The 25,859-nt window shown below is 45.7% G+C and overlaps 1 protein-coding gene across 2 annotated transcripts in view; it reads left to right on the top strand.

Moving 5' to 3' along the window:
• LOC106592820 (E-selectin) overlaps positions 1-25,859 on the top strand; it is a 126,398-nt gene extending 100,539 nt beyond the window's left edge. The window contains exons 1-11 of one of the 2 annotated variants that reach the window (XM_082957083.1): positions 18,791-19,037; positions 19,162-19,231; positions 19,341-19,832; positions 19,958-20,143; positions 20,395-20,586; positions 20,792-20,968; positions 22,285-22,476; positions 22,682-22,858; positions 24,450-24,629; positions 24,930-25,043; positions 25,213-25,859. In XM_082957083.1, the coding sequence (XP_082813209.1) occupies positions 19,035-19,037; positions 19,162-19,231; positions 19,341-19,832; positions 19,958-20,143; positions 20,395-20,586; positions 20,792-20,968; positions 22,285-22,476; positions 22,682-22,858; positions 24,450-24,629; positions 24,930-25,043; positions 25,213-25,295 (1,866 nt within the window). In that variant the 5' untranslated portion in view covers positions 18,791-19,034 and the 3' untranslated portion in view covers positions 25,296-25,859. Of the gene's footprint in view, positions 1-18,790; positions 19,038-19,161; positions 19,232-19,340; positions 19,833-19,957; positions 20,144-20,394; positions 20,587-20,791; positions 20,969-22,284; positions 22,477-22,681; positions 22,859-24,449; positions 24,630-24,929; positions 25,044-25,212 lie in introns of those variants that run through there. The other variant, XM_082957084.1, reaches the window with a different exon arrangement.

Below are 25,859 nucleotides of genomic sequence, written 5' to 3'. Positions count from 1 at the left end.
CCTGCGCCGCTTCCTGTGTGAGGCAGGGTCGTACTCTGCGAATGTTGTAGAGCATGAACCTACAGGATCGGGTCACCGCCTTGATGTTAGTGGAGAACGACACGGTGTTGTCCAGGATCACGCCAAGGTTCTTAGCACTCTGGGAGGAGGACACAAGGGAGTTGTCAACCGTGATGGCGAGATCATGGAACGGGCAGTCCTTCCCCGGGAGGAAGAGCAGCTCCGTCTTGCCGAGGTTCAGCTTGAGCTGGTGATCCGTCATCCACACTGATATGTCTGACAGACATGCAGAGATGCGATTCGCCGCCTGGTTATCAGAAGGGGGAAAGGAGAAGATTAATTGTGTGTCGTCTGCATAGCAATGATAGGAGAGACCATGTGAGGATATGACAGAGCCAAGTGACTTGGTGTATAGCGAGAATAGGAGAGGGCCTAGAACAGAGCCCTGGGGGACACCAGTGGTGAGAGCGCATGGTGCGGAGACAGATTCTCGCCACGCCACCTGGTAGGAGCGACCTGTCAGGTAGGACGCAATCCAAGCGTGGGCCGCGCCGGAGATGCCCAACTCGGAGAGGGTGGAGAGGAGGATCTGATGGTTCACAGTATCAAAGGCAGCAGATAGGTCTAGAAGGATGAGAGCAGAGGAGAGAGAGTTAGCTTTAGCAGTGCGGAGAGCCTCCGTGACACAGAGAAGAGCAGTCTCAGTTGAATGCCCAGTCTTGAAACCTGACTGATTAGGATCAAGAAGGTCATTCTGAGAGAGATAGCAGGAGAGCTGGCCAAGGACGGCACGTTCAAGAGTTTTGGAGAGAAAAGAAAGAAGGGATACTGGTCTGTAGTTGTTGACATCGGAGGGATCGAGTGTAGGTTTTTTCAGAAGGGGTGCAACTCTCGCTCTCTTGAAGACGGAAGGGACGTAGCCAGCGGTCAAGGATGAGTTGATGAGCGAGGTGAGGAAGGGGAGAAGGTCTCCGGAAATGGTCTGGAGAAGAGAGGAGGGGATAGGGTCAAGTGGGCAGGTTGTTGGGCGGCCGGCCGTCACAAGACGCGAGATTTCATCTGGAGAGAGATGGGAGAAAGAGGTCAAAGCACAGGGTAGGGCAGTGTGAGCAGGACCAGCGGTGTCGTTTGACTTAGCAAACGAGGATCGGATATCGTCAACCTTCTTTTCAAAATGGTTGACGAAGTCATCCGCAGAGAGGGAGGAGGGGGGGGGGGGAGGGGGAGGAGGATTCAGGAGGGAGGAGAAGGTAGCAAAGAGCTTCCTAGGGTTAGAGGCAGATGCTTGGAATTTAGAGTGGTAGAAAGTGGCTTTAGCAGCAGAGACAGAAGAGGAGAATGTAGAGAGGAGTGAGTGAAAGGATGCCAGGTCCGCAGGGAGGCGAGTTTTCCTCCATTTCCGCTCGGCTGCCCGGAGCCTTGTTCTGTGAGCTCGTAGTGAGTCGTCGAGCCACGGAGCAGGAGGGGAGGACCGAGCCGGCCTGGAGGATAGGGGACAGAGAAAATCAAAGGATGCAGAAAGGGAGGAGAGGAGGGTTGAGGAGGCAGAATCAGGAGATAGGTTGGAGAAGGTTTGAGCAGAGGGAAGAGATGATAGGATGGAAGAGGAGAGAGTAGCGGGAGAGAGAGCGAAGGTTGGGACGGCGCAATACCATCCGAGTAGGGGCAGAGTGAGAAGTGTTGGATGAGAGCAAGAGGGAAAAGGATACAAGGTAGTGGTCGGAGATTTGGAGGGGAGTTGCAATGAGATTAGTGGAAGAACAGCATCTAGTAAAGATGAGGTCAAGCGTATTGCCTGCCTTGTGAGTAGGGGGGGAAGGTGCGAGGGTATATATACCGAGTACTTTTGGGTGTTAGGGAAAATGAATGGAGTACAAAGTACATTCTTTTCTTTAGAAATGTAGTGAAGTAAAAGTAAAAGTTGTCTAAAATATAAATAGTAAAGTACAAATACCCCAAAAAGCTACTTAAGTAGTACTTTAAAGTATTTTTACACCACAGTAATTTATGCAGGAGCATACAAGACATTTTTGGACTCTCCTTGTTGTGCTGTGCTCACTTGAACAGGAAGGTGGCATGGCGGTCCTTCGTGGGCAAATTCTCTCATCAAACTTTGTATTCAATGTCTGGCATTCTTGTAACGGTTGTCCAAAGGAGTAGACCAAGGTGCAGCGTGGTAAGTGTTCATCTTGATATTTATTTTTACTCTTACACTTACTCTTACACTTAAACAAAATAATAAACAATGGATAAACGACCGTCACTTCTTGCAGGCTTTTCCGAGCAGTACAAAAATAAGATCCCACAACTCAAGGAGGGAAAAAGGGCTGCCTAAGTATGGTTCCCAATCAGAGACAACGATAGGAAACCATACCTGGCCAAAACATAGAAATATATAAAACAGAATGCCCACCCCACACCCTGACCTAACAAAAATAGAGAAATAAACCGTCTCTCTCAGGTCAGGGCATGACAATTCTCTGGATTTATGGTGCTTTCAAGACAACTGGGAACTCTGGAAAAAAAACAAGGTTGAATCGTGACATCATTGATCTTCAGGTCGGAACGCTAGAAAGAGGCTTGATTTCCCGACTTGGAATTCCGAGTTGGATGACCGTTAAAAACGTATTTTCCCAGTCGGAGCTCGTTTTTCAGTTCCCAGTTGTGTTGAACACACTGAAGTCTGAGATTTCCCAGTTCTGAGTTTCCAGTGGTTTTGAATGCGGCAGAAGTCATGATGGATTGACAGCATGGCCAATGTATTCAAACTTTTCTGGCCCATGGTGTTGAATGTTTATCCTTTTAAGCTTGGAAAAGAGACCCCTTAAACCCAGACTTGGACCACACACCCACTCCACTGAATAGCAGGCTAGTGATTGCTTTGCAACGCTTGCAGTTAGCCACTGATTCTTTCCAAACCACTCATTGTTGAATTTCCGATTTCCAACTTGTTGTGTAATGTTTATGTCCAATGGCCGGTGAGTACTGATACGTTTAATCTATTAGTTCTCTTCATATGACAAGGATTGAAAAGGATTTGCCAGTAGATTGTCGAGTTGATTCATGATGACTGCTAACTTTCTAGCTAAGATTTTGAAAGTATGATGTTGACATGATCGGTCCAATCAAATCAAAGCTACGGTAGATATAACGTGATTTGACATCATTTATCTGTGGCCAACAACCTTGAGTCTTCTTGGATGGGTACTTTTAATGTAACTCTATGGCAGCAGCCAAGGGGCGTGAATTCTCGAGCTCTACCTGTAGATTTTGCGGTGACGTATTGTCCCCATGAGTGACAGACCACTGAGCCAATCACGGCACAACTAGAACATTACCATCCCTTACTCTGCGTATTTTCCGCTGGTTTGCCCCACCACCACAGAAAGCACTGAGCTAGACTGAAACACCTGCATTTTGGAGCTGTCTTACTCAAGAAAACAAAAAAGAGACCATGTTTGTATGCGGCTTTATTAAATCAAGGATTCACTTTATTACATTGTTTGCAAACTGATATGTGACACATATTAATGCCAAAATAACATGCAAAACAGGCAACAAAAAAGTGTATTTTTAAAAATATATATATTTTTCTTTTTTTTCTAAACAGGTGGGGCTCAAATCAGGTGGGGCTCTAACAATATTGACTCTTTAATATGAATGTGTGTTGCTAAAGAGAGAACTAAATTTCTGTTTACGGTAGTGTCCTGTCTGCCCGTGCAGGAAGCGTTTGTCCAAAACATTTAATATATTCATAAATGTGTCGTACGCTCTTTATGTACAGTACTGTAAATTATAAATTGGCAAAGAAGTAAAATTTCACTTTTCAGTGACAGACTGTACAAAAGGTCAAAACGCGGGATATAGTGAGGGTCAAAGGTCATGTCCTTGGCCACCATGAGTACAATGAAGCTGATGATACAGCAGATTCAAGACCATAACACACTTCACCCAAGGAAACTTGCTGCATGCCATGGCAGTCACATTTTATCAGGCCCAAGACTCACATTAATTAACTACACTGAACAAAAATATAAACACAACGAACACAATTACATTTTGTGGATGGCAATGTGAATGTACAGAGATACCGTGACGAGATCCTCAGGCCCATTTTCATGCAATTCATCCGCTGCGATCACCTCATGTTTCAGCATGATAATGCACGGCCCCATGTCGCAAGGATCTGTACACAATTCAGAGAAAGCAGAAACTGTCCCAGTTCTTCCATGGCCTGCATATGTAACAGTTTTGCTTCCGTCCCTCTCCTCGCCCCTACCTGGGCTCGTTACCCATCGCTCCACAAAAGCTGCAGCCCTTGCAGAGCAAGGGGAACAACAACTAAGGTCTCAGAGTGAGTGACATCACCGATTGAAACGCTGTTAGCGCGCACCCCGCTAACTAACTAGCCATTTCACACCAGTTACACATACTCACCAGACATGTCACCCATTTAGCATGTTTGGGATGCTTTGGATCGACGTGTACGACAGCGTGTTCCAGTTCCTGCCAATATCCAGTAACTTCGCACCTCCATTGAAGAGGAGTGGGACAACATTCCACAGGCCACAATCAACAGCATGATCAACTCTATGCAAAGGAGATGTGTCGCGCTGCATGAGGCAAATGGTGGTCACACCAGATACTGACTGTTTTTCTGATCCACTACCCTACCTTTTTTTTTAGGGTATCTGTGACCAAGAAATGCATATCTGTATTCCCAGTCATGTGAAATCCATAGATTAAGGCCTAATGAATTTATTTCAAATTGACTGATTTCCTTGTATGAACTGTAACCCAATAAAATCTTTGAAATTGTTGCAGTATCTTTCAGCAGAATGGAAAGATATGTTTGTTAGGAGTAAAGTGCTTATCTGACATACCAGCTTTCAGTTCTAATAGCTTTCATTTTCTCAGTACATCCTATTTTATTTGGTTAGCTTTGGAAATTCCCAGTTCAGTCATTAATCTGTTCCATTGTAAATATTTCCAACACGTTGTCACGCCCTGACCTGAGAGAGACGTTTTATTTCTCTATTTTGTTAGGTCAGGGTGTGGGGTGGGCAGTCTATGTGGTATATTTCTATGTTGTCTTTTTCTTTGTTTGGCCTAGTATGGTTTCCAATCAGGCAGCTGTCTATCGTTGTCTCTGATTAGGAATCACACTTAGGCAGCCCTTTTTCCCTCCTTCAGTTGTGGGATCTTGTTTTTGTATCGCTGTCAGTAGCCTGCAAGACTTTTAGTTCATTGTGTTGTTTATTGTTTTGTTTTTTGCTGGTTCACCGTTTAATAAAATATGATGAACCCAACACACGCTGCGTCTTGGTCTACCCTTTACAACTATCGTCACAGAACATCCCACCACAATAAGACCAAGCAGCGTGGAATGGACCAGTGGAGGCAGGCTGGGGAGTATCGCCGTCCTAAAGAGGAGATTGGGGCAGCGAAAGCGGAGCGGCGATATTACGAGGCACTATACCAACCACGAGGCAAGTGCGAGAGGCGGCCCCAAAAAGTTTTTGGAGGGGGCACACGGGGAGATTGGCAGAGTCAGGGTGGAGACCTGAGCCAACTCCCCATGCTTACCGTGGGGAGCGAGTGACTAAGCAAGCACCGTGTTATGCAGTGATGTGCACTGTGTCGCCAGTGCGCATTCACAGCCCGGTGCGATCTGTGCCCGCGCCCCGCATTTGCCGAGCTAGGTTGAGCATTCAGCCAGGAAGGGTGGTGTCAGCTCAGTGATCCTGGTCTCCAGTTCGCCTTCTCGGTCCAGGATATCCTGCGCTGGCTCTGCGCACTGTGTCACCAGTACGTATTCACAGCCCAGTGCGTCCTGTGCCAGAGCCCCGCATTTGCCGGGCGTAAGTAATCATCCAGCCAGGACGGGTTGCGCCAGCTCTATGCTCGTGACCTCCAGTGCGCCTCCACCGCCCAGTATATCCTGTGCCTGCTCCACGTACCCGGCCTCCAGTGAGTCTATGCAGCCTGTTACACCCAGTTCCTGCTCCTCGCACTCGCCCTGTGGTGCGTGTTACCAGTCTGGCGCCACCTGTGCCAGCCCCACGCATCAGGCCTCCAGTGCGCCTTCCCAGTCCAGAGCTTCCGGCGACGTCCCCCAGTCCGGAGCCTCCATCGACGTTCCCTAGTCCGGTGAGACCTGTTCCGGCTCCACGTAAGAAACCTCCAGTGATGATCCATGGTCCGAAGCCTCCAGTGATGATCCATGGCACAAAGCCTCCAGTGATGATCCATGGCCCGGAGCCTCCAGTGATGATCCATGGCACGAAGCCTCCAGTGATAATCCATGGCCCGGAACCTCCAGTGATAATCCATGGCAAGAAGCCTGTAGGGATGATCCATGGCACGAAGCCTCCAGTGATAATCCATGACCTGGAGCCTCCAGTGATGATCCATGGCACAAAGCCTCCAGTGGTGATCCATGGCGCGGAGCCTGCAGTGATGATCCATGGCTTGGAGCCTGCAGCGACGGTCCCCAGTCCGGAACCTCCTGAGACGGCCCGCAGTCCGGAACCTCCTGAGACGGCCCGCAGTCCGGAACCTCCTGAGACGGCCCGCGGTCCGGAACCTCCTGAGACGGCCCGCGGTCCGGAACCTCCTGAGACGGCCCACGGTCCGGAACCTCCAGCGACGTTCCCCTGTCCGGAGTCTCCAGCGGCGGTCCGCAGTCCAGAGTCTCCAGCGGCGGTCCGCAGTCCAGAGTCTCCAGCGGCGGTCCAGAGTCTCCAGCGGCAGTCCGCAGTCCAGAGCCTCCAGCGGCGGCCCGCAGCCCAGAGCCTCCAGCGGCGGCCCGCAGCCCAGAGCCTCCAGCGGCGGCCCGCAGCCCAGAGCCTCCAGCGGCGGCCCGCACCCCAGAGCCTCCAGCGGCGGCCCGCACCCCAGAGCCTCCAGCGGCGGCCCGCAGCCTAGATCCTCCAGCGGCGGCCCGCAGCCCAGATCATCCAGCGGCGGCCCGCAGCCCAGATCCTCCAGCGGCGGCCCGCAGTACAGAGCCTCCGACGATGATCTACGGTCCAGTTTCTCTGACGACGATCCATGGTCCGGTGGCACAAAAGCAGAGGGGAGCGGGGGCTACGCCCCGAACTGGAGCCGCCACTATGGGTAGATGCCCACCCAGACCCTCCCCTAAAGGTTCAAGTTTGCAGCCGGGAGTCCGCACCTTTGGGGGGGGAGTACTGTCACGCCCTGACCTGAGAGAGACGTTTTATTTCTCTATTTTGTTAGACTGCCCACCCCACACCCTGACCTATGTGGTATATTTCTATGTTGTCTTTTTCTTTGTTTGGCCTAGTATGGTTTCCAATCAGGCAGCTGTCTATCGTTGTCTCTGATTGGGAATCATACTTAGGCAGCCCTTTTTCCCTCCTTCAGTTGTGGGATCTTGTTTTTGTATCGCTGTCAGTAGCCTGCAAGACTTTTAGTTCGTTGTGTTGTTTATTGTTTTGTTTTTTGCTGGTTCACCGTTTAATAAAATATGATGAACCCAACACGCTGCACCTTGGTCTACCCTTTACGACGATCGTCACACACGTATGTGCTATGTGGCCTGCATTCCATGAATGTTTGTTTTCATAATAACAATAGCACAGTCTGCCCACCTGTAATTAACTCAGCTATTAACACGTTTTGCAAACTAGTGGAGAGAGATGTTGATACAATATTTGTTGCTAATGACAAAAAAATATGCTTCCAACTGCAGCAAGATACAAAGAGACATGCTTCATTCCATCTCAAAAAAAAAAATCCCAACCTTATCTTCAAGAAATGTGATGAAGGCATGCATGAATGGATTTGATAATGATGGAGAAATCCATAGACAATTGTCTGACACCGACTCTTACTGCAAACTCCAAGGTGACCCTACCTGTGTGTATAAAACCAAAATGGAATCTTTTTTTCTTCCAACAGAGCCCATGAGGCAGGCTGTCTGATTGACAAGGGATGGGGCTACTTCATCAACTAGCGGCCTACCATGGCCGATGTGTACATTTTACCAAAAACACTGAAGGATTACCAAAGCTGTGTTCGAATACTCGTACTAACCGTACTATTTGTGACGTAACATGAGTGTATAGTATGCTTATTGGTCATAGCGTGGATATAGTTAGTATGTCCAAAAGTTCCCGGATTTCGTACTACATTCGCCAATATACGAAGTATACAAGCAGTGGACACTATTTCCGTGCTTTTAGGGCCCATAATGAAAATCTTTAATTAAAAAAATAGGCGTGGCTTTACAACGTTTTCAGATTTGAAGAAAATGGTGGAAAATATGTAGCCGAAGTCCAACGAGAGGGGACACAAATTCATTGCTTTAACTAATTATGACAAATGTTAAGAAAATGTTGAGCAATGTACTAAAGTAATGACTTTTCAAATAAGTTACATTCCACGTTATGTTGGCTGACAATTTGTTAGCTACGCTATCATTTCAACAGTATACCGGTATGTTAGCTAGCTATCTAATTTAGTTGGCTACTAATACATCGAACTTGCCAGTGTATTAACTATATGCTATCTTACTTTTAGAGTTTCCGAGCAGGTCACAGGTGCACCTCAGCCACGCTCAAGGTACGAAACGATATCATAACCGCCATCGATAAAAGACAGTACTGTGCAGCCGTCTTCATCGACCAATTCTCGGGCCGACTCTTCTCTGTTTATATCAATGATGTCAATCTTGCTGCGGGCGATTCCCTGATCCACCTCTACGCACACGACACCATTCTGTATACTTCTGTTCCTTCCTTGGACAATGTACTAACAAACCTCCAAACGAGCTTCAATGCCATACAACACTCCTTCCGTGGTCTCCAACTGCTCTTAAATGCTAGTAAAACCAAATGCATGCTTTTCAACCGTTTGCTGCCCACACCTGCCCGCCCGTCTAGCATCACCACCCTGGACGGTTCCGACCTAGAATATGTGGACAACTATAAATACCTAGGTGTCTGGTTAGACTGTAAACTCTCCTTCCAGACTCATATTAAACATCTCCAATCCAAAATCAAATCTTGAATCAGCTTTCTATTTCGCAACAAAGCCTCATTCACTCACGCCGCCAAACTTACCCTAGTAAAACTGACGATCCTCGACTTCTGCGATGTCATCTACAAAATAGCTTCCATTACTCTACTCAGCAAACTGGATGCAGTCTATCACAGTGCCATCATATCACAGACCCACTGGCTCCAGGTCATCTATGTCTATGCTAGGTAAAGCTCCGCCTTATCTCAGTTCACTGGTCACGATAACAACACCCACCCGTAGCACACGTTCCAGCAGGGATATCTCACTGATCATCCCCAAACCAGTTCTACAAGGGCGATTAAAATGGTTAGAGTGAGGTGTTCTTCTACCAATCTCGCTGCAACTCCCCTCCAAGTCTCCAACCACTACCTTGTATCCTTTTCCCTCTCGCTCTCCTCCAACACTACTCACTCTGCCCCTACTCAGATGGTATTGCGCCGTCGCAACCTTCGCTCTCTCTCTCCTGCTACTCTCTCCTCTTCCATCCTATCATCTCTTCCCTCTGCTCAAGCCTTCTCCAATCAATCTCCTGATTCTGCCTCCTTAACCCTCCTCTCCTCCCTTTCTGCATCCTTTGACTCTCTATGTCCCCTATTCTTACGGCCGGCTCGGTCCTCCCCTCCTGCTCCGTGGCTTGACGACTCATTGCAAGCTCACAGAACAGGGCTCCGGGCAGCCGAGCGGAAATGGAGGAAAACTAGCCTCCCTGCTGACCTGGCATCTTTTCACTCCCTCCTCTCCACATTTTCTTCCTCTGTTTCTGCTGCTAAAGCCACTTTCTACCACTCTAAATTCCAAGCATCTGCCTCTAACCCTAGGAAGCTCTTTGCCACCTTCTCCTCTCTCCTGAATCCTCCTCCCCCCCTCCTCCCTCTCTGCGTACGACTTTGTCAACCATTTTGAAAAGAAGGTTGACGACATCGATCCTTGTTTGTTAAGTCAAACGAGACCACTGGTCCTGCTCACATTGCCCTACCCTATGCTTTGATCTCTTTCTCCCCTCTCTCTCCAGATGAAATTGCGACTTGTGACGGCCGGCCGCCCAACAACCTGCCCGCTTGACCCTATCCCCTCCTCTCTTCTCCAGACCATTTCCGGAGACCTTCTCCCTTACCTCACCTCGCTCATCAACTCATCCTTGACCGCTGGCTACGTCCCTTCCGTCTTCAAGAGAGCGAGAGTTGCACCCCTTCTCAAAAAACCTACACTCAATCCCTCCGATGTCAACAACTATCCCTTCTTTCTTTCCTATCCAAAACTCTTGAGCGTGCCGTCCTTGGCCAGCTCTCTTGCTATCTCTCTCAGAAAGACCTTCCTGATCCAAATCAGTCAGGTTTCAAGACTGGTCATTCAACTGAGACTGCTCTTCTCTGTGTCACGGAGGCTCTCCGCACTGCTAAAGCTAACTCTCTTTCCTCTGCTCTCATCCTTCTAGACCTATCTGCTGCCTTTGATACTGTGAACCATCAGATCCTCCTCTCCACCCTCTCCGAGTTGGGCATCTCTGGCGCGGCTCACTCTTGGATTGCGTCCTACCTGACAGGTCGCTCCTACCAGGTGGCATGGCGAGAATCCGTCTCCGCACCACGTGCTCTCACCACTGGTGTCCCCCAGGGCTCAGTTCTAGGCCCTCTCCTATTCTCGCTATACACCAAGTCACTTGGCTCTGTCATATCCTCACATGGTCTCTCCTATCATTGCTACACAGACGACACACAATTAATCTTCTCCTTTCCCCCTTCTGATAACCAGGTGGAAAATCGCATCTCTGCATGTCTGGCAGACATATCAGTGTGGATGACGGATCACCACCTCAAGCTGAACCTCGGCAAGACGGAGCTGCTCTTCCTCCCGGGGAAGGACTGCCCGTTCCATGATCTCGCCATCACGGTTGACAACTCCATTGTGTCCTCCTCCCAGAGTGCTATGAGCCTTGGCGTGACCCTGGACAACACCCTGTCGTTCTCCGCTAACATCAAGGCGGTGACCCGATCCTGTAGGTTCATGCTCTACAACATTCATAGAGTACGACCCTGCCTCACACAGGAAGCGGTGCAGGTCCTAATCCAGGCACTTGTCATCTCCCGTCTGGATTACTGCAACTCGCTGTTGGCGGGGCTCCCTGCCTGTGCCATCAAACCCCTACAACTCATCCAGAACGCCGCAGCCCGTCTGGTGTTCAACCTTCCCAAGTTCTCTGACGTCACCCCGCTCCTCCGCACACTCCACTGGCTTCCAGTTGAAGCTCGCATCTGCTACAAGACCATGGTGCTTGCCTACGGAGCTGTGAGGGGAACAACACCTCCGTACCTTCAGGCTCTGATCAGTCCCTACACCCAAAGAAGGGCACTGCGTTCATCCACCTCTGGCCTGCTCGCCTCCCTACCTCTGCAGAAGCACAGTTCCCGCTCAGCCCAGTCAAAACTGTTCGCTGCTCTGGCACCCCAATGGTGGAACAAGCGCCCTCACGACGCCAGGACAGCGGAGTCAATCACCACCTTCCGGAGACACCTGAAACCCCACCTCTTTAAGGAATACCTGGGATAGGATTAAGTAATCCTTCTAACCCCCCCCCCCCCCACCCTCCCCCCCAAAAATATATAGATGTACTATTGTAAAGTGGTTGTTCCACTGGATATCATAAGGTGAATGCACCAATTTGTAAGTCGCTCTGGATAAGAGCGTCTGCTAAATGACGTAAATGTAAATGTGTTCTCTCATTTGTGTGTGGAAGTAGTTAGCCAGTTAGCTTGGGTGCTTCACTTCCGTTGTAGAGATCAGAATGCTCGGATCAACCCTACTCCTCGGCCAGAGTGTCAGTTGTGCGCTCTGAATGCTCTGCATTTAATAAGGACAATCTGACAACACGCTCTGAATTTACGAGTACACTCTGTTACTCCAGATTGAATTTAATAACAAACCTGAAGTATTAAAATGTCTAGCTAGTAATTTGTTATGCTAACAAGCTAGCAAGAGGGTGCATAGTAACGGCATCAATTTCTGGTAGACAGGCAAAGCCTAGTACACTCAACTGAAATGATACTGTTCGTTTACAGTATACTAAAATGAACTAATAGTATGTAGAATATACTCATTATGTAGTATACAGTATGTTGGTTTGGGTATTGGAACACATGTCAGGAGTTTCCCCCGGACATCCGATTGTGTCCAGTAATGACTCTAACCAAGCCTTTGTCTAATTTCATTGATTTCCACACCAGACCTCTTGTTACTGAGCTACTTTCCTACCTAAGAGACACAGGCGATTTCATCAATCAGTTATCTGAACTAAAGCTGAACGAGGATGATAGGCCTACTTTTCTTGTAACTATAGACATAACTAGGGTGTACAACAACATTCCCCACAACATTGGACTGGAAGATTTACGTTATTTTTTTAGACTCCAGAACTGACCCTACTCCTCACACCCAGTGTCTGGTTGAAATGGCTGAGCTGGTATTGACTAAGAACAATTTTTTTGTTTGGAGAGGAATATTATTTACAATCTTGATGTACTTCGACAGGCGCTAGCTTCGCCCCTGATTATGCCAACCTTTGTGTGGGCCTCATTGAGGGTAAATATCTCCATTATAATAATACTTTTTCTGATAATACTGTGTTCTACAAACGCAATATTGATGATGCTTTTATGATATGGAAAGGCACCAAAACGGAACTGGACTCGTTCCATCAGTATGCCAATGGCTTAGTTCAGTGGTTCCCAAACTTGTTATAGTCCCGTACCCCTTCAAACGTTCAACCTCCAGCTGCGTACCCCCTCTAGCACCAGGGTCAGCGCACTCTCAACTGCTGTTTTTTGCCGTCATTGTAAGCCTGCCACACACACACTATACAATACATTTATTAAACATAAGAATGAGTGTGAGTTTTTGTCACAACCCGGCTCGTGGGAAGTGACAAAGAGCTCTTATAGGACCAGGGCACAAATAATAATAATAATAATAATAATAATAGTCAATAATTTTGCTCTTTATTTAACCATCTTGCATATAAAACCTAATTTTTAATTGAAAATTGTGAATAACTCACCACAGGTTAATGAGAAGGGTGTGCTTGAATGGATGCACATAACTCTGCAATGTTGGGTTGTATTGGAGAGAGTCTCAGTTTGAAATAATCTTCCACACACAGTCTGTGCCTGTATTTAGTTTTCATGCTTATGAGGGCCGAGAATTCACTCTCACATAGGTACGTGGTTGCAAAGGGCATCAGGGTCTTAACAGCGCGATTTGCCAAGGCGGGATACTCTAAGCGCAGCCCAATCCAGAATTCTGGCAGTGGCTTCTGATTAAATTACATTTTCACAGAACCGCTTGTTGCAATTTCGAAGTGGACTGGAAGCAGGGCATGAAAGGGATAATGAATCCAGTTGTTTGTGTCATCCGTTTAGGGAAAGTACCTGCGTAATTGCGCACCCAACTCACTCTGGTGCTTCGCTATATCACATTTGACATTGTCCTTAAGCTTGAGTTAATTTGCACACAAAAAATCATACAATGATGGAAAGACCTGTGTGTTGTCCATGTTAATGCAGACAGAGAAAAGCTCCAACTTCTTAATCATCGCCTCAATTTTGTCCCGCATATTGAATATAGTTGCGGAGAGTCCCTGTAATCCTAGATTCAGATCATTCAGGTGAGAGAAAACATCACCCAGATAGGCCAGTCGTATGAGAAACTTGTCATCATGCAAGCGGTCAGACAAGTGAAAACGATGGTCAGTAAAGAGAACTTTAAGCTCGTCTCTCAATTTAAAAAAACGCGTCAATACTTTGCCCCTTGATAACCAGCGCACTTCTGTATGTTGTAAAAACATGACATGGTCGCTGCCCATATCGTTGCATAGTGCAGAAAATACACGAGAGTTCGGGGACCTTGCTTTAACAAAGTTAACCATTTTCACTGTAGTGTCCAAAATGTCTTTCAAGCTGTCAGGCATTCCCTTGGCAGTAAGAGCCTCTTGGTGGATGCTGCAGTGTACCCAAGTGGCGTCGGGAGCAACTGCTTGCATGCGCGTTACCCCTCCACTTTGTCTACCTGTCATGGCTTTTGCGCCATCAGTACAGATACCAACATGATCAGCAGCTACGTTTGGCTACATACTGACCATTAGTGGAATTCCCGCGAGAGAGTAACGGTTAATGTGATTGGATGTTCATTATTTGACTAGGCTACCTGTATTTGACATTGTGTTGTTATTTAGCTGAACACTAGATGGTTTAATTACATTTTTTGCAGTGAAACGAAGCTTCTCAGGCGAGGAAAAAAAACTTGGCGTAATGTATAGCCCCATTGGAAAATATAAATTAACTGTTTGAAAATGTGAAGGGGGAAAAAAATGTACAAAAAAATGTACAGAAAAACACCTCCTTTAAAAAAATGTGAATCACATTTTTATTCGGCCTACCCTTGATGGGAATACCTGGCTTAGTTGATTATCTTAACTTCCATTTGGAATGTGACTGTGCCAAGATACATTTTCTAGACAAGTGTGATATTTTTGATAATTCATTTCACACTACCCTCTGTCAAACCGATGGATAAAAGCCACTTCCTTCACGCCTCAAGCAACCACACTGGCTCTTTGAAGAGAGGCTTGTGATACAGAAACTCTTTACTCCACTCTTCTTCGCCATCATCATCCCCAACTGTACTCACGCCAAGAGAATAGCACAATAATTCCACTTCCGCCACTGCTTCCGTAACGGTGTTTGAATTGTAAATTTTTAACACTCTTCTATATATTCCTGGTTAATATGCATTGACTCCGTATTCGCCAGTCTCTAATCAACTATCTGCTTGCACCTGTTGCGCCTGTTAGTCACAGTGAGTCTTCTTAAGTACGTCTTCTTCATTTGTTTGTACAGCACTGATGAAGGCATAAGTGTCATAAGGGTCGTTGAATGGAGACCAAGGCGCAGCGTGTATAGTGCTCATTCTTTGTCTTTAATGAATACACTTTAAACAACAAAACGACCAACAACAGTCTCGTCAGGTACACTAGACTAAACGGAAACAACTACCCACAAACCCCAAAGGAAAACAGGCTGCCTAAGTATGGCTTCCAATCAGAGACAACGAAAGACACCTGTCTCTGATTGGAAACCATACCCGGCCAAAACATGGAAAACGAAACATAGAAATAGAATTCTAGCACGATCCCACCTAGAAACAGAAAACCCAAAACCACCCAAAACAACCACCTGTCACGCCCTGACCACTCCACTATGGCAAATTACCTCTTACAATGGTCAGGACGTGACAATAAGGCTGAAACGTATGCTTAGTTTCTTTTTATGCACTACCGGTCAAAAGTTTTAGAACACCTACTCATTCAAGGGTTTTTCTTTATTTTTTACATTGTAGAATAATAGTGAAGACATCAAAACTATAAAATATCTCATATGGAATCATGTAGTAACCAAAAAAGTGTGTTAAACAAATCAAAATATATTTTAGATTTGCGATTCTTCAAATAACCTTGATGACAGTGTTGCACACTCTTGGCATTCTCTCAACCAGCTTCACCTGGAATGCTTTTCCAACAGTCTTGAAGGAGTTGCTACATATGCTGAGCACTTGTTGGCTGCTTTTCCTTGACTCTGCAGTCCGACTCATCTCAAACCATCTCAATTTGGTTGAGGTCGGGGGATTGTGGAGGCCAGGTCATCTGATGCAGCACTCCATCGCTCTCCTTCTTGGTAAAATAGCTCTTACATGTGTTGGGTCATTATCCTGTTGAAAAACAAATTATAGTCCGCAGGGTGACCTGTCCACTCCTGACCCCCGGGTTCGTCCCCTTTGATGGTGTCCTGCGGCTGGAGCCGCGCGTCAGAGGGGGTACTGTCACGTATACTCCCTCTCCGGCCTCTAGGTCATCAACGCTGCTGATTATCCCGCACACCTGTCACCATCATCTCGCGCACCTGTGCCTCATAACACTCACCTGGACTCCATCACCTCCTTGATTATCTTCCCTATATCTGTCACTCCCCTTGGTTCTTTCCTCAGGTGTTATTGACTCTGTTTTCATGTCGGTGCGTTGTTTGTGTTTCGTGTTCATTGTTTATTTTATTTATTAAAACACTCACTCCCTGAACTTGCTTCCCGACTCTCAGCGCACCCATTACAGCTATCTTCTGTATACCACCCCTACCTTGTCACAACACAACTGATTGCCTCAAACGCATTAAGAAGGAAAGAAATTCCACAAATTAACTTTTAAGAAGACACCTGTTAATTGAAATGCATTCCAGATGACTACCTCATGAAGCTGGTTGAGAGAATGCCAAGAGTGTGCAAAGCTATCATCAAGGCAAAGGGTGGCTATTTGAAGAATCTCAAATATAAAATATATTTTGATTTGTTTAACACTTTTTTGGTTACTACATAATTCCATATGTGTTATTTCATAGTTTTGATGTCTTTCCTATTATTCTACAATGTAGAAGATAGTAAAAATAAAGAAAAACCCTTGAATTAGTAGGTGTTCTAAAACTTTTGACTGGTAGTGTATATATTTTTTATATAGCACCTTGCACTTTCACTTTTGTATTCTTTCAAGCATGGATTAAATTAATTATAGAATTTTTCCATCTCGGCCTCCTTAGGTAATTCCTCTTCATGATTTTGAGTGCGACCTTTTGAACTCTACAGATGTTTTCTCTCCCACGCACCGGCCGCCTTTCATACTAGCCTGAGAGCTAACCCTAATTCTGGATTTCACCAGCCGTCTTTCATACTAGCCTGAGAGCTAAACCTCATTCTGGCTTTCACCAGCCGTCTTTCATACTAGCCTGAGAGCTAACCCTCATTCTGGATTTCACCAGCCGTCTTTCATACTAGCCTGAGAGCTAACCCTAATTCTGGCTTTCACCAGCCGTCTTTCATACTAGCCTGAGAGCTAACCCTCATTCTGGATTTCACCAGCCGTCTTTCATACTAGCCTGAGAGCAAACCCTCATTCTGGTTTTCACCAGCCGTCTTTCATACTAGCCTGAGAGCTAACCCTCATTCTGGCTTTCACCAGCCGCCTTTCATACTAGCCTGAGAGCTAACCCTCATTCTGGCTTTCACCAGCCGCCTTTCATACTAGCCTGAGAGCTAACCCTCATTCTGGCTTTCACCAGCTGCCTTTCATTCTAGCCTGAGCGCTAACCCTAATTCTGTCTTTCACCAGCCATCTTTCATTCTAGCCTGAGAGCTAACCCTCATACAGGCTTTCACCAGCCACCTTTCATTCTAACCTGAGCGCTAACCCTCATTCTAGATTTCTCCAGCCGTCTTTCATACTAGCCTGAGCGCTAACCCTCATTCTGGCTTTCACCAGCTGTCTTTCATACTAGCCTGAGAGCTAACCCTCATTCTGGCTTTCACCAGCGGCCTTTCATACTAGCCTGAGAGCTAACCCTCAAGGCTTTCTTCTTTCATAATAACAACCATATTTGCAGCCTAACGTTGTTTTTTTTGGTATGATAAAGTCCATGCCTCCACATCTCCATTTTCTGGTATAACATCTACAGGGAATATCAATTAAATAGCTTTGAAGATATCAACATCCTGGCCTTTTCCTCTGCATTTACTGTATACGCCAACCTTTACAATAACCGTTATGACTACTAAAAATGGCACTGAAAGGTACCAAGCAAAACTGTATATGATTTCATTCAAAGTTATTAAGTGGTTATAATCAAACATATGATAACCTGTTGGAAAGTGATTATTTCTCCATCTGTCATTGCTCATAACTGAGTCATCCTAATTAGAATCCATTAGGGATTATCAAGCCTCTATCAGACGCCATGTTGAAATCTCTGTTTCCTCACCAGCAGTATTTATGTCTGGGCCTCAGGAATGGGGGACTTTCTAGGGGTCAACAAAAGAGGTCTGCTGTGGTAGATGTTCAGAGTGTAAGTGAGTCCAGTCAGGAAGGATGTGAGCCATGGTAGTCAGTGCAAGCAGCCAACAGGCGTCTATAGTGTTGTTTCCAGTCACACAGACAGACAACCTGTCTGCCTCCCAGTATCCTCATGACAACCTGTCTGTCTCCCTGTATCGTCATGACAACCTGTCTGTCTCCCTGTATCCTCATGACAACCTGTCTGTCTCCCTGTATCCTCATGACAACCTGTCTGTCTCCCAGTATCCTCATGACAACCTGTCTGTCTTCCTGTATCCTCATGACAACCTGTCTGTCTCCCTGTATCCTCATGACAACCTGTCTGTCTCCCTGTATCCTCATGACAACCTGTCTGTCTCCCTGTATCGTCATGACAACCTGTCTGTCTCCCTGTATCCTCTCAAGCTGTGCATATCCTTTAATACAATTACATAAACACAGTAGTGGCTTAGTCAAATTCTACACACTGTTATAACAAAACCCAACTCAATGAAATGCACTTGAAATAGAGGTCGACTTGACATAGTACATTTGTCAACTGTTAGCTTACAATATTATGACTAATTAATAGATTATGCACCCCACTATTCATGACAAAAAATGCTTGATGTGGTGTTAGCCAGACATTTCAAAGGACTGAAAGAAACATTTCAACACCAGCTCAGTATCTGTGAGTCTCTGCCCAGGGCAGAGGCTGTAGTTAATGAGAGCTTCCTGCTACCTCATTCTTGTTTCCTGTTGCAGCCCGGGCTTTGGGCTCTGGCCCCTGTTCAGAGAAACCCTTATCTGTCTGACCGACACAATAGGATAGAGTCCAGATATCTAAAAGAGGGAGGGAGAGAGAGGGAGAAAGTTTCCAAGTTGGAAATTCCAGAGTAGCCTTTTCATGCCCAGGCAGCGTCATAACGATGAATTCCGGTCTTTGACCGTTGTTGTAGTGTGGGTTGGTGTATATATATATATGCACAGAGTACCAGAGAGCAGTATCATTTCATCCACTGGATACGACTAGAAACATATCCTTTGGAGATTTACCTGCAAAAGAGCATCACATTTTAAACTTACAATGGTAAGTACTGTTGAGAGAATTGATTTAGGCCTTAAAATTAAGATGCACCAGTTAGTTTATATACATTTCAGACAGCCAATGCATTTCTCAGTCTGTAAAGTATGGCTTGATGTTCTCTCCACAGGACTTCTGCTCTGCATCACAACAAGCCAGAAGCCCCAGCTCATGGATCACCTTCTTCCTCCTGTACTCAAGTAAGAAACACATTTCAGAAGATCTATGCATTTCTAAAATCCCACTCATGTAAACTCATTCATGTACTGTACGTCAATATTGACCTTTTTTCTATTTGTCATTTCTCAGTTGTCACCATGTGCACTAGAGTAGAGGGCTGGTCCTACCATCACTCCAACAAAACTATGAACTGGGACACAGCTAGAAAGTGGTGCACGGAGCACTACACTGACATGGTGGCCATCCAGAACCGTGAAGAGATCTCCCACCTTAACAGCATCCTGCCCAGGCAGAACAACTATTACTGGATAGGGATCCGTAAGGTGGACGACGTGTGGACCTGGGTGGGGACCAATAAGACCCTGACTAAAGAGGCAGAGAACTGGGCAGACGGGGAACCCAACAACGGGGGGAACAACGAGGATTGCGTGGAGATGTACATCAAGAGAGAGGCGGACAAAGGGAAGTGGAACGATGAGTCGTGTATGAAGAAGAAGACGGCTCTGTGCTTCACAGCCTCGTGTCAGAGCGACTCATGTTACCATGGAGAGTGTGTGGAGACCATCAACAGCCACCGCTGTAAATGCTTTGAGGGCTTCTACGGTGAACAGTGTGAACACGGTAAGCAAGCCCAGGATGATATAGTACAATAATCTAATACAGGCAGTATGAAACCATCTGTATTGTGCTATCACATTCAAAGTTCTCTTAATTGTAACTCTTTACCTGTTTTCCTTTGTCGACAGTTGTTGAATGTAAGATGGAGGAGGTCCCTGCTAAAGCCAGTGTCAGTTGCTCTCACCCCAATGGGAATTTCTCCTTTGACTCGACGTGTCAGTATTCCTGTGAAGAGGGGTACCGGCTGAGCAGCCCCGGGCCTGTGAGATGCACAGCCTCAGAATCATGGTCAGAACAGCCTCCCACCTGTGAATGTAAGTATATCCTTTTATAAACCTTATAAATAAGGTGTTCTGGAAAGACTAATAAGAGAATAAAATAACAGCTACCATTTGTTGTAAACTTTTCATTTGTACTTTCTTTGAATTACTTCAGTGTCTTGCTGTTGGTCTTCATACCAGTATGACAGCTTAGACCTCCTGTAATTCAGTTGTTCTGTATCTTGAGTAATGTCTTCATCGTGGCACATTTAGTCATGTATTGCGATCTGCCCTCTCCTTCTCAGTGGTCTTATGCAGTGAGCTGTATGAACCTGGGAAGGGTTCCATGGCCTGCTCCCATCCCCTGGGCTCCTTCAGCTACCTGTCCACCTGTACCTTTACCTGTGAGGAGGGCTATGAGAGGCTGGCCTCCAGCTCTGCTACCCTGCAGTGTGGAGCCTCGGGACAGTGGAACGACTCACAGCCGCAGTGTGTTGGTGTGTACAGGTTCTGGATATCTGTAAACGTAGCCCCCATAACATGTTACATCAACTGTAGTTGCTATAAATATATGAATGACACAGGACATTTTCCATTCAGAAATATCTAGGAGGCCAAACAGCGTTTTGTAAATGTATGACAGTCCAGAATTATCTCTGGACACAGACTGACCACTGCACCACTATTCACTCTGTCTTGTAGCTGTAAGCTGCCCTACCCTCCAGCAGCCAAAGGATGGCGCTATCACCTGTGGAGAAGACTTCACCTATGGAAGCAGCTGTAACTTTAGCTGCTCTGAGGGTTATCTCCTCAAGGGGGCGATCACGGTGACCTGCACATCAGCTGCTGAGTGGAGTGAGGAGATACCACACTGTGAAGGTAAGGACAAACCTTTTTGCATTTTTAAAATATACCTGATTTAAACCATTGTCTATATTGACAAGAGTTATTAAACCAATTTAAGTCAATGTCTATATTGACAAGAATTTTTAAATCAATTTAAACCAATGTATTATTTGATAAGATAGACATATGACCACTCTAACAATGGAAAAATATGTCCTCAAAGATGCAAGGCAGGCAGGAGATGGCGGGAACAGGTGGGACCATTCTAGCCAGTGAGAGGGCAGAGATGCGTGTGAACAACAGACCATAGAAATATATGTATTTTATTTTATTTTATTGAACCGTTATTTAACTAGGCAAGTCAGTTAAGAACAAATTCTTATTTAAAATGGCGACCTACCAAAAGGCAAAAGGCCTCCTGCGGGGACCTGGGCTGGGATTAAAAAAACTAATCAATTCAATAAAAATATAGGACAAAACACACATCACGACAAGAGAGACAACACAACACTACATAAAGAGAGACCTAAGACAACAACATAGCATGGCAGCAACACATGACAACAAAGCATGGTACAGTAGCAACACAATAAAACAACATGGAAGCAACACAACATGGCAGCAGCACAACATGGTAGCAGTACAAAACAGGGTACAAACATTATTGGGCACAGACAACAGCACAAAGGGCAAGAAGGTAGAGACAACAATACATCACGCAAAGCAGCCACAACTGTCAGTAAGAGTGTCCATGATTTGAGTCTTTGAATTAAGAGATTGAGATTAGAACTGGACAGTTCTGAGTGTTTGTTGCAGCTCCTTCCTGTCGCTAGCTGCAGCGAACTGAAAAGACAAGTGACCCAGGGATGTGTATGCTTTGGGGACCTTTAACAGAAGGTGACTGGCAGAACGGGTATTGTTTGTGGAGGATGAGGGCTGCAGTAGATATCTCAGATAGGGGGGAGTGCGGCCTAAGAGGGTTTCATAAACAAGGATCAACCAGTGGGTCTTGCAACAGGAGTACAGAGATGACAAGTTTACAGAAGAGTGCAGTGAAATGTCCTATAAGGAGCATTGGTGGCAAATCTGATGGCCGAATGTTAAAGAACATCTAGCCGTTCGAGAACACCCTTACCTACCGATCTATAAATTACATCTCCGTAATTTAGCATGGGTAGGATGGTCATCAGAATCAGGGTTAGTTTGGCAGCTGGGGTGAAGGAGGAGCGATTACAATAGAGGAAACCAAGTCTAGATTCAGGACTCATCTCTGTATCTGTGCCATTATAGAGTTTGTGACAGCATTGACACATTTAGTCATGTATTGCGATCTGCCCTCTCCTTCTCAGTGGCCTTATGCAGTGAGCTGTATGAACCTGGGAAGGGTTCCATGGCCTGCTCCCATCCCCTGGGCTCCTTCAGCTACCTGTCCACCTGTACCTTTACCTGTGAGGAGGGCTATGAGAGGCTGGCCTCCAGCTCTGCTACCCTGCAGTGTGGAGCCTCGGGACAGTGGAACGACTCACAGCCGCAGTGTGTTGGTGTGTACAGGTTCTGGATATCTGTAAACGTAGCCCCCATAACATGTTACATCAACTGTAGTTGCTATAAATATATGAATGACACAGGACATTTTCCATTCAGAAATATCTAGGAGGACAAATAGAGTTTTGTAAATGTATGACAGTCTAGAATTGTCTCTGGACACAGACTGACCACTGCACCACTATTCACTCTGTCTTGTAGCTGTAAGCTGCCCTACCCTCCAGCAGCCAAAGGATGGCGCTATCACCTGTGGAGAAGACTTCACTTATGGAAGCAGCTGTAACTTTAGCTGCTCTGAGGGTTATCTCCTCAAGGGGGCGATCACGGTGACCTGCACATCAGCTGCTGAGTGGACTGAGAAGATACCACACTGTGAAGGTAAGGACAAACTTTTTTGCATCTTTAAAATAGACCTGATTTAAACCATTGTCTATATTGACAAGAGTTATTAAACCAATGTCTTTATTGACAAGATAGACATATGACCACTCTAACAATGGAAATACATGTCCTCAAAGATGCAAGGCAGGCGGGAGGAGGTGAGAATGTTGAAGTATTACATTTTCTTCTTCTTCATTGGCTGATTGTTCCCAACTCATAGAATCCCACCCAGGTGACTACTTGAAACTGGTGGAGGCCTTCAATGGCAATCTCCCTGCTAAAAGGGCTATATGCATGACGAGTCCCCCATCTATCTCTATGACAACAACAGGCACAACTCCAATATTTAGTCATTTTTCTCAAAGTTGCTGAAATGACACGTGCGTCCACTTATATCAGTGCATTCATAAAACAACATGTATTTATTTTACTAGGCAAGTCAGTTAAGAACAATTTCTTATTTACAATGACGGCCTACAACCGGACAACACTGTTCCAGTTGTGTGCCGCCCAGGGACTGCAGTGATGCCTCTTACATTGAGATTCAGTGCCTTAGACCGCTGGAGCCCCGAACTACCAGGGCCATAAACATAACAATTACGAAACTTCTATTCGATCAAATAAGCCTGACGTAGCAAATAAGCAATGACATTTTTTTGTTGACCAAATTCAACACCATCTCATTGACCAACATACAAAAATTCCTCACTTCAGGGGCTTATTTTCACGGAAAGATTTTGGGCTGAGCAAAACCTCTCACTTCGCCTCTTCTCTGTTTCAACTCAGTCAATTTACACATTTACACACGATATTAAAACAGTATAGACTGAGTTATAATGGAAAGAGGTGAAGTGAGAGGTTTTACTCAGCCCGAGTGCACAAAATATTAAGAACACCTGTTCTTTCCATGACAAAGACTGACCAGGTGAATCCAGGTGAAAGCTATGATCACTTATTGATGTCACTTGTTAAATCAACTTCAATCAGTGTAGATGAAGGGGAGGAGACAGATTAAATAAGGATTTTTAAGGCTTAAAACAATTGGATTGTGTCTGTGTGCCATTCAGAGGGTGAATGGGCAAGACAAAATATTTAAGTGACTTTGAATGGGGTATGGTAGTAGGTGCCAGGTGCAACGATTTGATTGTGTCAAGAACTGCAACGCTGCTGGGTTTTTCACGCTCAACAGTTTCCCATGTATCAAGAATGGTCCATCACCCAAAGGACATCCAGCCAACTTGACACAACTGTGGGAAGCATTGGAGTCAACATGAGCCAGCATCCCTGTGGAATGCTTTCGACACCTTGTAGAGTCCATGTCTGACGAATTGAGGCTGTTCTGAGGGCAACTCAGGGGGGGGGGGGTAACTCAATATATATATATTTATATGCCATTTAGCAGATGCTTTAATTCAAAGCGAGCTGCAGTCATGCGGGTATCCATTTTACCTATAGGTCTTATCTCCTTATGGATGTCCGCCACACACATGATCTCTCCAACGACAATAATGTTCATGATTTCATTCACAACTGTTTGTTAGCTTTTGTGGTATTTTTAAATACTAACCACTGTGTGTCCTTCTCTCAGCTGTCCAGTGTCCCTCTCCTGTGGTTCCTCTGGGGGGTCAGGTCAGCTGTGAGGCCCCCTCACATCCTTGGGGCTCTGTCTGCAACTTCAGCTGTGATGAGGGCTATGATCTCCAGGGGGCCCCAAACATGCAGTGTTCACGGTCAGGGAAGTGGAGCGCTGACACACCTACCTGCACAGGTATGTTATAACCTCTGTTACTCTCTCTCTGTGAGACACAATCATACTGAATATTCTGTGAGACACAATCAAACTGAATATTCTGTGAGACAACCAAACTGGATATTCGCTGGTCATCGGGACAAAGTATGTCTTATGTAGCGGTTATAAAGGCTTTATGAATGCATCATGAATGCGTATCCTACATAAGGGGGCTACCAAAATACGAACATTTTTGAGAGGGTTGCAGTCAGTGATGTGACCGATCAGTTGATTCAGATTGTTTGACTGTTTTCCTCTGTTGTTTCTTGTTTCCTCCAGCCACACCTGAGCCTCCATTGAACCCCACTATCCTAGGCCTGGCAGCAGGGGGCGCTGTGTCATTATCTGTCCTGTCTCTGGCCGCATGGCTCCTCAAACGAATAAGACAGAAAGGTAAACACAGAAGAAGTCCCTTATCTTCTCCACTCACAGTCATTTGCTAGGAATAAGAAAGTTGTAAGAAATTCAAAAATATCCCTGTTTCATAACACAGATTTGATTCAGAACGGCTATTTCTTACTTGACAATACTCATCAATGTGCTCTTCATTGCCTCCTTCCAGCTAACAAGTTTGATCTGAACAGCACCTCAGACATTGAGGAACCTTTACAGACCTACAGGAACAGCATCGACAGCCTCATATAGAGACCGACAACAATAACAGCAGGAACAACTGCAGGAACAACTGCAGGAATAACTACAGGAACAGGCTGGCTCTGTTTTCAAAGAAGATCTGCTGGTCACACCTGGATCACAGTTCCTCAGTATTGTAATGTAGTAGGTTAGATAGCCTTGAATCGTCTGACTGGGAGAGAGGTGCTACGTTGAGTATACAGAATCATCTGTTCTCATGATGGTCCTACAGAAAATGTCTTTTTTCTCCCTAAGGGAGTTTTGTATTGAACAGATTGTTCACCACTGGCTGGTATATGACCACAAGCGGACACATTTCTTATGATACTGATTTTGACAGCTACTTTATACAAACTACAGAAAGTTGTATATTGTATTCCCCTGTATAATTATTTGTATTATCGTAAATATATTTTTATGATTTTACAAAACTGTGAAATCAATGCCTTTCAGTATTTAAGTTATATTTATTTTTAAACCACAGTCTGTGTGTTACAGAATTACATTTGATGTGGAAAAAGTGTCTTTTTAAATATAATAAACGTTTCAAACATTGTCAATAATGTTCTTATTTTT

The sequence above is a fragment of the Salmo salar genome, chromosome 10 (genome assembly GCF_965601325.2).
Source record: "Salmo salar chromosome 10, fSalSal1, whole genome shotgun sequence".
In the NCBI taxonomy this organism is placed as follows: Eukaryota; Metazoa; Chordata; class Actinopteri; order Salmoniformes; family Salmonidae; genus Salmo; species Salmo salar.
The sequence above is the reverse complement of the archived record's forward strand: the minus strand, read 5'-3'. Positions and strand labels throughout refer to the sequence as shown.